Consider the following 15,886-nt stretch of genomic DNA (forward strand, 5'->3'; position numbering starts at 1 on the left):
TAATGGCTAGCAATGTTAAACATAGTTTCTCTCCACATTGTTATTTAGGTTGAAAATAAATATGTATGAGTGAAGCAGCACATCTTCACCTTTTGACTTGTTTTTCTTTACCTCTTGGGCAGATGATATTCTTGTGAGGGACTCTCAGTTATTGCTATAATGTCAAACAGTTGCTCCTGTGGACAACTAATGGCTAAGCTGAAACTTAACAGTGTAAGTAATGCCAAGGAAACAATGTGGGTGTTTCTTTAGAATATTTTTAAGTTCCTGCACAATTCATTATGGTTGTGAAGTGGAAGAAAATTGTGCAGCTTTATTACACAAAATCACAGCTTTATAGGAGATTCACCAGGATGTTGCAAGGATTGGAGGACTTCAGTTATGGGGACAGATTGATTGGGCTGGGTTTGTCTTCCCTGGAGCAAAGGAGGCTGAGGGGTGATCTGATGAGGTATATACAATTCAAAAAGGTGCAGACAGTCAAGTCCTTTTCCCATGGTAGGGATATCAAAAACAAGAGGGTGCAGATTTAAGGAGTTTTAACAGGGATTTGAGGGGATTTTTTTTTTAAACGTTGGTTGATATCTGGAGCTCATTACCAGAAGAGGCAGTGGAGTCGGATGCAATCACCACGTTTAAGAGACATTTAGACATGCACTTAAATAATGAAGTCATTGAAGGATACGGACCCAGACTTGGCAAATGGGATGAGTGTAGATGCGCAAAAAGGTCAGCATGTATGTGAGGGCTTCAGGGCCTGTTTCTGTGCTGTACAAATATATGATTCTATGACCATATGATTCTAATACCCCGAAACGTTGTTGGAGAGCAACATAGATTCCACATCTTTTTATCCTGCCTTTCTGATGGTATTATTTTTGCACTGCTTTTTACTGGAAATGTGAATTGACAACAGTGATCAACAGGGGGATTTAGCACCCTGTGCTTGGGATCTTGTTCTCTATATTCATATCCAATTAAATTTAAAGATGAAGAGAAAGAAACAGAAAAAATGACAGAGAAGGAAATAAGGGAAATTAGTGTCAAATTAGCTACAGAAAGGGAAAGACAGCTGATAAAGAGACTGATTTATTTTTATAATGTACTGATAATGATAGGTGCTGTGAGCTCCCTCGAATTTTCCCAGCAATTTTCATGTTATTAAAACCGAGATTTGGGCAAATGAGAATATTTATAGTGATGATTAGATAGGTATTTTATTATGTTACAGTGATATATGCCACAGATTAAAAGCAGACACATAATTATCAGAAAGAACTGACTAAATTTAGTTCCAAATACCTGCTGTGTTAATGATCCTTTGATAGCTATTATTTAATAAGACAAATATGTTGGAATAGCCATTGCTTTTTCTCTTATTATTTTGCCATAAAAGAGATTTCCTGAGGCTAGGTGGTGATATATGTGAAATTAAACATAAAAGTTAAGAAGACAACAAAATGTAAAACATGCTGTCACGAGATACTGCAATTGCTCTCCACTTATTTATTAGTTTTAGAACTGTTGCTACTCATTTAACTACTGCCTGCATTCTGCACTGAGCAACTAACTAGGAATAACTCTTCTGCTGAAACAGTTCTCATCAGAAAGAACTAAGGCAGTAAATGGTGGACAGGGCATGCATCCAATAATCAATCCAACTCAGCCTAATTACCTCGGAAACTGATGAGGATGTTGCACACAGTCAATGTGCCATTAATACTTGCCTCCAGAACAGCAAAACACAACAGGATGGATCACTTTGATCCACTCCCTCTACGTGGAATCGTCCCCTGCAATCCCTGCTTGCTTGCACCTGCCTGGGTTGGATATAGAGGCCCTAGTTTGCTGGCTCTCTGCATCCTGGACTTCAGTGGCCTGTTCTGGGTGAATACTGGACTATGGGTGGTAGAGTGACAAAGTCCTGCTCTTCAAGGCTCCCCTGTCAGGAGGCAACACTGGGCAGGAGCAGAGCTTTGGCTTCTGTCTCAGCTGAGATTGATTTTAGCATTTAAAAAAAGACTTAGAAACTGAAATAAAGAATTGAAATAAATGTTCTAATATTTTCAACATAAAGTTAGATAAATACATCCACAAACATTAAATGTCAAAGAGATTAAAATGAAGGTGAATAATTTTTAAGAAGGAACATGCCTCACAAATCTGTGCCCTATAAATCCTATTGAAATTACGAGTTTTGGATTCTGCGTCAACTGACCTGGTGCAGGATTTGTGTGGTGATTCTGTACTGTAACACTGGGAAATCCCTGCAAAACTGAGCCACGCCACTGGGCCACAGGGGCAGTCAGTGGTGGGGCAAACTGGACAGACTGAGCTCTGTATCTGTCAATCAGTCCCACATTTCCACATCTTATAACATGCATGCTTAAGTCTGAGTCTGGCTTCACATTCAGTCACTGAATGCACGAAGTTCCATTCTCCAGCCACTAGTCAGTATGATTCACCTCCACAGTTCAGCAGTTGAACCCTGAGCATGCACACCTGGAAATGATATTGGGGGCAGAAATTCACGTTTGGTTCTTTGTGCTAAATGTGCAATGCAATAGAGGTTACACGTAATATTCTGCTTCCAAAATTGAAATCCGTGGATCTGAGTTTCAGAAACAGCATACAATGTGCAGCCACTACAATACTGTGTGTTTAATATGGTCCATTGTACTTTTAATTTTAAATTATAACTTTTCACATCTAGGGAAAGTGTTTCATTGGTGCAATATAACAATTAATTTATCACAATAGTACAGCATTTCATGATTGGGCTACTACGTGCCCAGTCACTCAACTCAAAGAAGCCACATAATCTATAAAGTGCAAGAACTGAAACTTGCAATTCAATATCCCAAACATGTTTTTCCTTTCCACAGAAGAAACTTCTTGCCAGAATCTCTCTGTCGAGATTGCGAATCAAAGAACAATTATTGCTTCAGGCCAGTTATTCCCAATGTGGAAAAGAAGGGTATAATTGGTAGAGCCACAAGTCAGAAAGATATACTTAGCAATTTCACAACCCTCTGGTCATTTCCAATTAATTTACTTTCGTTCGTTATGGTGCCAACACCATTTAAACTCTCCCTAACCCTTCAGGCGAGTGAACTATTTCAAGAGAGAAAGTTCTTCCTGTGGATGGTTATTTAAATATTACAGTTTTCAAATTTGATGTAATTCAACTGGTTCACATCAATAAAGCTCATCTTTAATTTCCCTCAGATACAAGTTTAGCAAATCTCTGTTTCATCTGATTTGTTAAAAAAAGATAGAAACTTAATCCTAAGGACTAAGAATGTGCAAATAAAGTCCATACATATCAATTCCAAGAATTTATGTTTGGCTTAAAAATAAAGTTTTAATCCACATGTTATGAAGTGATTTTGTTTTCTGAGGAAAGTAAAGTCAAAAAGTCAAAGTCGAGTTTATTGTCATATGCACAAGTACACATACGCACAGGTGCAAATGAAAAACTTACTTGCAGCAGCATCACAGGCACATAGCATCATATAAGCAGCATTCACAAGAAAAACAGAAATTAAACGTAAATTATACACAATTTTTACAAGAAAGAACACCATTAGAGCTAAAAAAAAAATCCATTGTAGTGCAAAGTGATCAAAGTGTTACTTTACTGAGGTATTGATTAAGGTTGTGCAGGTTGGTTCAAGAATTGATTGGTTGTAGAGAAGTAACTGTTCTTGAACCTGGTGGTGTGGGACTTCAGGCCTCTTGCCCAATGGTTGCTGCAAGAAGATGGCATGGTCCAGATGGTGGGGATCTTTGATGATAGATGTTGCCTTGTTGAGGCAGTGCCTCCTGCAGATACCACCGATGGTGGGGAGGGATGTGCCCGTGATGTATTGGGCTGAGTCCACTACTCTCTGCAGCTTCTTAGGTTCTTCCACATTTGAATTGCCGTACCAGACTATGATGCAACCAGTCAGGATACTTTCAACAGTGCATCTGTGGAAGTTTGTTTGAGTGACAAGCTGAGCCTCCTTAATCTTCTAAGAAAGTAAAGACACTGCAGTGCCTACCTTGTGATTGCATCTATGTGCTAGGCCCAGGACAGGTCATTTGATATGTTAATGCCCAGGAACTTAAGGCTGCTGACTCTCTCCACCACCGATCCCCCAGTGTAGACTGATGCATGTTTGCCCTCCTTCCCCTTCCTGAAGTCCACAATCAGCTCTTTAGTTTTGCTAATGTTGAGCAACAGGTTGTTGTTGGGGCACCACTCAACCAGGTGTCCTATCTCGCTCATGTACGCTGACTCATCACCGCCTGTGATTTGTCCAATAACAGTGGTGTCATTGGTGAATTTGTATATGGGTTTGGAGGTGTGCTTAGCCACACAGTCATGCAGATATAGGGAGTAGAGCAGAGGGCTAACACACAGCCTTGAAGTGGACCTGTGCTGATGGTCAGCGAGGAAGTGATGTTGTTACCAATCTTCATTGAATGAGGTCTGCCAATGAGTCAAGAATCTAGTTGCAGAGGGAGGTACCAATAAGAATGCAAGAACATTCTTTCTTGCAAACTTGGTGTATCCTCACACAACCCTAAGGCCCAACGAAGAGTACTCAGTGATGAGTCCAAAAGACATGGTTGTTAATGTTTCTGCAGAAGAGGTGCTCCATTTCCTTCACTAATGATTCACTATGGCACAGAGTTTCATTTGGAGAAGCAACCAGGAAATGATACCTTCTTAGGTAATGATTGACTTGGAGTGACCATTGAAGACAGAAGAAACTGGAGAGAATCAACCTCCAGATAGAAAAAATGTTTATTTTGTTAACATTCTCACTTTACAGTGAAAATTCTGTGCAAAAGGCAAGTCAAGGGTATGGGAACAGGCAGAAAAGTGGAGTTAAAGCCAATATCAGATCAGCAATGATCTTATTGAATGGTAGAGCAGGGCCAAAGGGCAATTCCTGTTCCAATTTATTATTGTCTTATGTTCTTTTATCCACTTTCTGTGCATTTATTCCATGCACAGAAAGTAGCAGTCAATAGCATTAGCAGAATATGAAGATCTAAGATTGCTTAAAACATGTTTTTAAAGACAAAGTCATTAGCTACAACACTGAAACTAATAAGCATTCTGTCTTTAGGAAGTTGTTTAGGCCAAGGAAGCAAGAGAATACAGGGTGGGTTGCAGACTTTAACATTATTCTCTTGTCTTTTGTCTTTGCAACCAGTATCATTCATTGCATAAACAGGGGGAATTAAAGTTTGCTCCCCATGATGGCTGTTTCAAATGTTTTAAGTCTGAGCAGTCTGAATCTATTAGTTGTGAATCTACAGGCCAGGTCTGCACACAATTCAACACTAACTGAGTAATCTTGTTTTATGAAGAGTTGTACAACACAGAAGCAGGCCATGCCGACCAAGGTGTCTTCCTGAGCTTTGTCTGTGTTTAGCCCATATCCCTTGAAACCTTTCCTAACCATGTACCTGTCCAAATGTCTTTTAAATGTTGTAATTGTACCCACCTCTATCACTTGCTTTGGCACCTCGTTCCATATACCCACCACCTCTTTGTGAAAAAACTTGCCCCTCGGGTCTTTCCCCTCTCACCCTAAACCAATCCCTCTAGTTTAGAATCCCTTGCCCTGTGAAAAAGACTGTAACCATCCACCTTATCTATGCCCCTCATGATTGTATAAACCTCTGTCAGGTCAGCCCTCAGCCTCCTTCACTTCAGGGAAAACAGTCCCAACCTATCCAGTCTCTCCTTATAAACTCAAGCCCTCCAGCCCCAGCAACATCCTTATGAATCTTATCTGCACCTTTTCTAGCTTAATCACATCCTTTATGTAGTATGGCAAGCAGAACTGTGCACCATATTCCAGGTACAGTCTTATCTTGTACAGAACTGCCCAGGTACAGTCTTATCTTGTACAGAACTGTGCACCATGTTCCAGGTACAGTCTTATCTTGTACAGAACTGCGCACCATGTTCCAGGTACAGTCTTATCTTGTACAGAACTGCGCACCATGTTCCAGGTACAGTCTTATCTTGTACAGAACTGTGCACCATGTTCCAGGTACAGTCTTATCTTGTACAGAACTGTGCACCATGTTCCAGGTACAGTCTTATCTTGGCATCTCAACTCTGGTTCTCAATCAATGAAGGCAAGTGTGCTGTACACCTTCACCACCATCCTACCACCTGTATTGCCACTTTCAGGAAACTATGTACTTGTACCCGAGCTCTCTCTGTTCTACAACACCCCCTAGGGCCCTGCCAGTCACTGTGTATTTTCTGCCCCAGTTTATCTTCCCAAAATGCATCACTTTGCATTTGTCTGAGTTAAATTCCATCTGCCATTTCTTTGCCCACTTTCCCAGTTGATCAAGAGTCTGTTGTAACCTTAAACAACTTTCATTGTCCACCACACCACCAGTTTTAGTGTCATCCACAAACTTATTCATCATTCTCATCTAAATTGTTAATATACATGACAAACAACAAGGGACCCAGCAGTGATCCCTGCAGCACACCACTGGTCACAGGCCTCCAATCTGGAAAAACAACCTTCTAATGCTACCGTCTGATTCCTACTACCAAGCCAATTTTGTATCCTGTTGGCTAGCTGGCCCTGGATCCCATGTCATTTAACCTTCTGGACCAGCCTACCATGCGGGACCTTGTCAAAGGCCTTGCTAAAGTCCATGTAGACAACATCTACCACCCTGCCCTCGTTAATCCTCTTGGCCACCTCTTCAAAAAATTTGTGAGACACAATTTCTGAGCACAAATCCATGCTGACTATCCATAATCAGTTCTTGCTTTTCCAAATGCTGATCAATCCTGCCTCTCAGAATCCCCTCCAATAACTTTCCCACCACTGATGTTAGGCTCACCAACCTGTAGAGATACAATGGGAATTGGTACAGAGAGAAACATGTTGTTGAAACAATTAACGGGATTGCTTGTGCTTGACCCAGACTGTACCTTGTGTTCACACCCACTCTGAATTTTGTGGGAACATCGGCCTGTGTGGCACTGAACTTGAGGTCCCACTACTGTGGATATCCACAGAATGGAGCATTTTGCAAGTGACAACTGAACATTTGGTGTCAAAACGTGAGGCCTCAAGCCCCAGACCACCCTTATGGAAAAACAGGTGTTTAAAAACAGTTGAAATAGATGTAAATAATTTTTAAAAAGATATTTTGCTAAATTATAGGTTAATACATTTTATTTAAAACAGATTTAACTATTGTGAATAAATTCCAAATTTTAATTTTAAAGTAAAGGGAAAACAAAAATCACTGGCATTCGCTAATCCCTTCCATGGCCAGCAACCCCATTCAAATAAGTGGGTCTGTGCTACGTAATGGGCCAGATTCAAAGATGTTTTGGCTGTTTGGCTTTATGTTTTGGCATCTGATCTGCAGTGCGTTCTGTACTTTCATGCTGCCGTGCACAGATGCAGGAGTCAGAGACTGGTTGAATAGTGGAGAATGGATCAACAAAACACAATGTTGTCGATTGTAGTGTTTTCACAGGCACTGAACTGAACAGATTGGGTTATTTTTAGCCTGAACTGTTGCTGTTAATTTATTTGTGTATTGGTGTAAAAGTTCCAGGAATAGTCTTGATTTTCAAACTTTCCAGTACAGATGTGAACCCTTGTTTAGGATATGTGAAGCAAGCAATTCACAGCTAAAGAATTGCTCACAGTGTTTTTGTTGCAGCAGGGAGTTGTTCTGGTACTGGCAAGCGTGTTCAAAGGGCTTAATTATTCAATTTTGTCTCCATAGCAACTTTCAAAACGTTTGCCTATATAAAATGGATGCATAATTGGCCACAGGCATTTGGTTACTTTCTTCAAACTGGATGGCTGGTTGGATACATGTTTTGTGCCTTTATCCACTTGGATTAAAGCCTTTGTTTCGCATCCAAGACTTCCTGCCACTATTTTAATTTGGAAGTAAAAATTGTCGAGCATGTAATCTCTTTGGATGAACCCATGGAATCTACGTAATGTAGAGGACGATGAGGATGATTTCATGGAAGATGGCATGTGCAGGTTCACTGTTATTTCAGGAAACTTGTAGAAATTCATCATTACTTTCAGATCCTCTATTTGTGGCTCTTAACAGTCTGAATTTCTTTGATGATTTCCTTCTGCCTCAATAGTGAGGTTATGAGAGAGCAATGCCAGCTGCTCTGTGTTGGTTTGCTGGTAATACCAAGAACACAGAGCTTTAACTATTACTATGAAGGTCACTATTTCCCTAAGGTTCGAAGTCACAGGATCCTTTAGAACATAGATTTGTGCTAAATAAAGTAAATATGCTGATGGAAATGCCTTAGGAGGCTTTTCAATGAGAAATTGTCAACACCTGAAAGATCCTACATTCATTTTCATGCCCTGATGAAGGGTCTCAGTCCAAAACGTCGACTGTTCATTTCCCCCCATAGATGCTGCCTGACCTGCAGAGTTCCCTCAGCATTTTGTGTGTGTTGCTTCATTTTCATGTTGCATCATTTCCAATAATCCAGAGCATTATAGATCATGCCTGTTTGGGCATCCTCCCCCTCCGACACTAGGGCATGCAAATGCAGTATTTATGTCATTTCTGGGTGTGGCACTAGGTCAGAGTACAGCTTTGAACACAGCATTACTGTAATTTATTCCTGGGCCTCTCCGTACATATGTCCCCACAACTTTCAAAACAAATTGAATTTAAGGCAAAGGAAAACTGTTGTCTACATAACTTTTGTGTTGCCTTTCCAAGAATGAAAAAGTTCACCATTTACATTAGTTCTCAGCCTTTTTTTGTTGAGTGCAAATAACACATGGAAAGATGGTTTACTTGTTTTTTATTCCTTCTGATTCCAGGGACTTTTGATAGCGGGTGATATCTCAGGTGTTGTATACACTCTTTTTCTTGTCTAATCCAGGCAATTTTTGACCTTGACCTTGACAGGAGGGTAGGCTTCATCTAGTCAGCAACAATCTCTACGAAATCTCCTGCCCCAGGATTCAGCAGCTTGTCATCCCAAATGGGAGAGTATTTTCCACTTTCCTCAACCTGCATATAATAGGCCAAACATTCAAGGTAGTAAAATGCTGCAACGTTTTGGTTCAGGCAAGTTATAAAAGACCTTTAAATGCCAGCAGCAACACTTCAAGTGGTGTTGCATTGTTGGGTTTCCCAATCATGACAAAGCACCACTAGCTGGGCTGCTCACATCCATCCTATTTATGTGGCATCATTAGCAGAAAAGCACATTCTCAAGAAGACAGTACCCCATTAAAATGTCTGTAGTTTAAAACCAGGAAAAATAAATGAACCCCCCCAAAAAACATTATTTTCAAGAAGAAAACTAAATTATTACTTGAATTTTCAGAGAAATTATCATGTTTTGGATTGAGTAAAATCTTGAGGAATTCAATACAAATTCAAAAAATACTGTAGATGGTTTCTTAAGGGTAAATTCTATTATCTTTCAGCACTTTCACATTTTGCTTTGAAAAATACTTTGTATACTTAAAATGAGTTATTCTGCACATCAGTAAAATTTGATAGGCTTAACCCTCTGCTTTTAGCTTAGAAATGACCGAACCAGAGTCACGTTGCTGATTACACAACACCAAGTTTAATATCCTGCATCGGTAACTAAGCCATAATGCCCGTCACTGACCTTGGTGAAAGCTGCCTCTGAAGATCTTACAAACTCTGTGGCATAGACATCTTCTTTGCTGACATTGGTCACTGTCAGGTGCCAGGAATCGCGGGGGTCCAGCATCAGTAATGTCATTAATCTGACTGTGCAGCCAATCACCTTGAGTATGTCTCACATAGAAATAAACCACAAAGAGGCATAATATTTATTAAATATTTCAGTAATGTACAGAGTATAAAATAAGGATTGAATCATATACAAGTGATTAAGCTGGAAGCTGAAATACTATAAATCTTATGAAAGCAATGATAAACTATTCTTTATTACTGTAAAATCTGCATTTCAAAATAATTGTCAGAGTGGATTGTTGTTTAGGGTCAGAGTGGATGCCAATCTGTAATTATTGTCTAGAATATAATCAAAAGCTCACACCTTTTGCAACAAAGTGTAATGCTTTTGAGAATTGCTCATAAATAATTGCATTGCAAGTCTGTGCAATATAAAGCAGCAACGAGAACGGAACATGCAAAAGATACCTTTTGTCTTCAAAAAGGAAAACTTCTTATTTAACTAAATTTTAGTTAGAATTTCCAGAGCAATTGGTCAGTTTTACATTGAATAAACAAAAATAAAGCAATTCAATGCACATTCATTTTTATATTGCTTGGTTAATAATACATGTGAAGTAAATTTTATTATCTTACAGTATTTGTATGTTTTTGTAAAATCAGAAGTACCTGCCAGTCTCATTTTTGGGATTTGGGCATCACTTTAAAGTCAAGCATTCCCAACTTTCCATTGAGAAGGTGGTGGCAAGTTGCTGGCTTGAACCACTGCAGTCTATTTGGAGGAATTATACCAAGATTACTGTGTGAAGGATTTCCAGGATATCGTCTCACTGGCAATGAGGGAACATCAATGTATGTTCCAAAGTAAATTGATGTTTCTTCTGGGATGAGGTTGCAAGCTTGCAAGGCACTGCTAGTGAAGTCTCAGTGAACTGCTGGAGTGCACCCAATACATAAGCCACATTGCAGCCACAAAGTGCCAGTGCTGGATGAGGTGCCAGTGAAGCAAGCTATTTTTGAGACGCAAGAGACTGCAGATGCCGGAATCTGGAACAACAAACAATCTGCTGGAGAAACTCAGTAGGTCAAACAACATCTGTGGGGGAAAGATTTGGGTTGAAACCCTGCATCAAGCAAGCTGTTTTTTCCTGGATTGCATTGACTTATGTGTTATGTAGCTGCATCCATCCAGGAAGGTGAAAGTATGGCATCAAAATCCTGATTTGTACCTTGTTGGTAAATATGCAGGGACAATGAAAAAGAGAATTCTTTATAAATCTGTTGAGGGAATGCAGAGATGAGATTTGGAATCACCTTCAGTTCTGCATTATTCAGCCAGCACTCTTTCAACTCGCTCTCATGGGCTCCATCATGTTATATCTGTCAGCCTGTTGAAGCTGCTTTAAAGAACTGAAAGGCATCACACATTTATGAGTGAATTTTAAAATCATTGCCCAGCCCGCGTCTTTATTCACTAACTGTGTCATTGAAATTTCAATAGTAACTTCAAAGGAATGACAAAGTTAAGTAAATATAAAAGATTCAAATAACTTGAACCCATGCATGCGATTTGGGAAGAATTTGGCCAATTTATCGCATTATACTTAATGTGGTTCAATGCAGATCGTGGATTTTATTGTCATTTCTGAGATTTAGATCCCATGCATTCATTGAAAATGCACAGGGAGCAGCATTTAGAAATTACATTGATCAGCTGACCACAGCAAATCAAATGAGGTTATCTCCTGTTTCTAGATTTGTGATAAATTTGCAAGTGCATACAATGCTGGCTGCAATTCCACAATGTCTACTGTGGAGTGTAATATTTTATTATAAGGGACAAAATAATTTGAAATGTTTCTGATTTATTGCCATTCCTTCCATCCTCAAATGACTGCATTTAAAAGTTATCCAGAATCCTTGCTAGTTAATGGTAATCAACTTAATCATTTCACTGGATGAGAAATATGATTTGTCAAATGAAGTTTCCACCATTCAGGTTTAATTCTTTTTAAAAAAAACCTATTTTGATATTGAGGGATTGTGAGCTCATTCCTAAACAGGGAAGGAAGATCTTAAGATCTTTTCTGCACCTATACTGTGTGTTGGCTTTACTTCCTACCAGAAGTTTTCGTTTGGGTTGCGAGGTGTTCTTAATGGAAATTTGCATTACGATTGCTGAAGAATGTTTGGCAGGCACAGAGACCCTACTCTCCCCTCCTTCCACATCCAACCCTTTTTGCAGCAGGATCAAAAGTAAATATTTAAATTGGTCCATTGTGAAATGTCCAAGAGCATTGGGATTGCCACATAAAATTGACTTCTGCTTACCTTGTACTAAGCCATCTTGGATGTCTGTTTCATTTTCTCACTGGGTTTGGCAGCAATTATGGAACATGGAGCAAATGATATCAGTGTATTTTCTTATCTACCCTGCTATATTTGGAATACCATGCAAAATCCAGCAGCAAACTGGAAAATCTAGGCTAAATGATCAAACAATCTACTTGACCTTGAATTTGAGCTGATTTGGTGGTCTAGCTTTGTGCACAGTGTTTGTAAATCCTGTAACTTGCATCCTTAAAAAATGTCTCATTCATTCTCAGTTAGGTCACTGAGAGGTGTTTCTTGTCACAATGAGTTCTGGAGAGGGATGAAGTACTGATGTCTGTGTTGGTTAAATGACATGTATGGCCAGCTGATATGAGGAGAACGGCACTGCTCAGGATTGTTCCTTCGTCATTGCTAGTTAAGAACATAGAACTAAGACTGAATTGAAGTGTAATAATAAAGTCACATAACTGTAAGTCCTGGCATGTTAAAAGTTCACAATGACTTTTGATTTTTAAATCACATCTCAGGCATGCCACCAATGCAGGAGGTGAACCCTATGTCCCACAACAAAACTCTTCAACAACAGGCTTAAATAATACAAACTAGTCCTGCTCCCTATCTTCATCAATGATTCATGAAAAATCACTTGACAAAATAGTGATGCAGTCTTGTGTTACTTCTGTTGAGCTCAATATTTTTCTGATTTCAGAACTATATGTTGTTCATATTTCCTCCTCCCCATATACCATCATCACATAATCAATAAATCTTATAATTAGAAATGTATCCCTCCATATGAAAAACCAACAGGACAGATTGTCATACTTTGTCATATTTAGCTGCAGATTATGGAGATGCATTGTGATTTCCATTATGAATTATTATTCCTGTGAGGTTTCCAGTGAAGAATTTGGGTCATAGTTAGACCAAGACCAGTGTGATTTCTGCACCATCTATGTACAGGGCATATTTCCACATCATTCCTCTGTCACGGCAAGGAGAACAGATGGAAGTGATTCAAGGATGTGCTCAAAGCCTCAATGGCTTGTGGAAATCTCATGTCCCATGACCACACAAAATGGAGAAAGAGCATCAGGATAGCATTGAGAACCTGAAGTCGTCAGGAGTACGCAGAAGCCCAGCAAAAATGACGGAGGCAGTGGAGCAGCTGCTATGCTAACCACTTGCCTGTCCCATCAAGTACCTCCTTCCCACCTGTGACAGTGTCACAGACACAAAAGAGTCAAAGGTGAAAGTAATTGAGTCATGGATGCAAAGTGGCAAGATTAATGACATTAAAGGAGTTCAAGTTATCATGAATAAAATTTATCTAGATTTTTAAAATTATTTTGACAGGATTTTTTCTTAAATATCTGTGTCCCTCCAATTCCAATCTCTTGAGAATCCCCAATTTTAATCACTCCACTAATGTTGGTCTTGCTTGCAGCTGCCAAAGCCTTCAACTCTGCAGTTCCTTCACTAAATTTCCCCATCTCTCTGCCTTGCTTTCTTCCTTTTCAGAATTTCCTTTAAACCTGTCCGTTAGACCAAGCTTTTGGTTTTGGACAGTTTTTTCTAATGTGACTCAGTGTCAGTTTTTGTATGTTAGTGCATCTGTGAGATATGTTGAGAGATATGAACAATACATAAATGGAAGCTGTGATTGTTTTTGTTTTAAAAGTTTAAACTATTTGATACCATAGTTCCATTTCACTAGATTGAACAGATCAGAGTAATGTGATACTAGTACACAGGGAGAATCATAGATATATGTTACATCATCACTGGGTTCAGAGAAAAGATTATAATAAGCAATTGTGTACCATCCAACTCGGTATACTATCCATCCATGTGGATGATAAATATTTCATCCAAAAGATCCAGAGAAATTTAAGTGAAGTGACTTACTATGGTAAAGACAATATATTAAAGGAACTGATGAAAGATAATTGACCTGAAAATTTAACACTTCTCTCTCCACATATCCTTCTGGTTTTATTTCAGATTTCCAGATCCATACAATCTTGCTTTTATATTAAGATGCTCATAGGAATAATAAGCTAGAGAGAGCAATTTTCAGACAGAAATCCATCTCTTATGGATTACCTGACTTGCATCATTTTGTTATAATGTTATTTCATTTTACCATATAATTTATCTCCATTTGACTAAGCAAGTTTACATTTTGTTTAATAGGCAAAATTGAACAACCTTGATTCCCCAAATATATTTTTGTATAGGTTCCAGAAGCCATCAGAAAGTGCCAACGAGCTGGTATTACTGTACGCATGGTCACAGGGGACAACATTAACACAGCTCGAGCTATTGCTATTAAATGTGGTATCATTAATCCAGGTGAGGACTTCATCTGCTTGGAGGGCAAAGATTTCAACAGGAGGATCCGGAATGAAAAAGGAGAGGTGAGTTAAACTTAATATATTAAAGTAAGTACGAGGTTGTCTAATCTCACTATGTCATTGCAGTGTAATTCTGGTAAACCATCTCTGGTTTACGATGTTGCCAATATTACCATACTCAGGATTATCTGAAATATAACAGGAAAACCAGCTTAACATTACAGAAGCCAGTTTTAATGTCTTTGTATGATCTGGATCTCTAGTGTGTGCAGGGCTAACACATGGTGTTGATTTTAGTTGTTAAAATTTTGCAGGGAAACGGCAATGTGCAAGACTATCAAGCTATTATACTTGTGTATTCCCCATTTATACCATTCACTCTATTTTTATTGAATTAATGAAAACCATTATGTAATGTTGGGTTAAAGACAGTATGTAGAATAATTACAACCTATGCTTTTGATATAACTCTAATACATATAATGTGACATATGTGGGTGTTTATAAGATGTTTATATGATATAGACTCATAGAATGGTACGGCACAGAAAGTTAGTCTCACAGCCCCACTCTTTCTCAAGCTCCTCCAATTTTCTGTCTTTAAATATTTGTCTGGTTCCTTATGAAAGCTATTTTTATTCTGTTAGTCATATAGTGCATTCTAAAACAAATCACTCAATATATATATAAATAAGTTTTCTGTCATCTTTCCTTTGGTTCCCTTGTCAATCACCTTAAAACTTTGCCCACCAGTTATTGGCCTTCAGCCATTGAAAAGATTATTTTTAATTAATCCAATTAAACAGAATCTTTCATGTTTTAAATACTGCAATCAAGTCGACTCAGTCTTTTCTGATCTAAGGAGAACAACCCTGGTAACAAACTGACTGCCAATTTTACAGCGCACCAGCTATCTTATTTCCAATGACAGCAATGGAATTAAATTTTGTAATCTGTCTTGACACCTTCAAAGCTTAGTGCACATCCCCTCTCTCCCAACTTCCTCTGTTCTCATTCCCTCTTTAAGATTGTACCTTTAAGACTGTATCGTTTCTTCTTGTTACTCTGCCGACATGCATCTCCCCACACTTTCCTGAGATAAATTTCTGTCTTTTCACCAGTCTAAGTTCTATCCAGTCCACTCCATCTTCCTCAACGTTTATTACATTTCCAGGTTTTGCACTGAGTGCAAATTTTGAAAATGTAACCTGTACCTCCAGGTCATTGGACCTGGCCACCAACTGGAACAGCTGTTCATTGTCTCCACAGCACTGTACTTATCTGGTATGGATGTGTTGCTCACTGGGCCTCTGGATCCTGGGACACCTGGTAGAGCAGAGTGAGGCCTCAGCAGAGACTGAGCCTCAGGCAGTCTAGTCCCGAGACCTGATCTGGAATGCTCTGACAAACTTTGACAAGAGGAAAAACTGGGGGGAGCTTCCTCCCCTGTCAAAACTGTTAAGAAATTAGAG

General features: G+C 39.0%; 1 protein-coding gene across 11 annotated transcripts in view; it reads left to right on the forward strand.

The window, feature by feature from the left end:
* atp2b2 (ATPase plasma membrane Ca2+ transporting 2) overlaps positions 1–15,886 on the forward strand; it is a 604,494-nt gene that overhangs the window by 531,433 nt on the left and 57,175 nt on the right. For all 11 annotated transcript variants that reach the window (XM_052017134.1, XM_052017133.1, XM_052017136.1 and 8 more), the window contains one exon: positions 14,298–14,477. In XM_052017134.1, coding sequence (XP_051873094.1) covers positions 14,298–14,477 — 180 coding nt within the window. The remainder of the gene's footprint in view (positions 1–14,297; positions 14,478–15,886) is intronic.

The sequence above is a fragment of the Pristis pectinata genome, chromosome 6, assembly GCF_009764475.1.
Source record: "Pristis pectinata isolate sPriPec2 chromosome 6, sPriPec2.1.pri, whole genome shotgun sequence".
Classification (NCBI taxonomy): Eukaryota; Metazoa; Chordata; class Chondrichthyes; order Rhinopristiformes; family Pristidae; genus Pristis; species Pristis pectinata.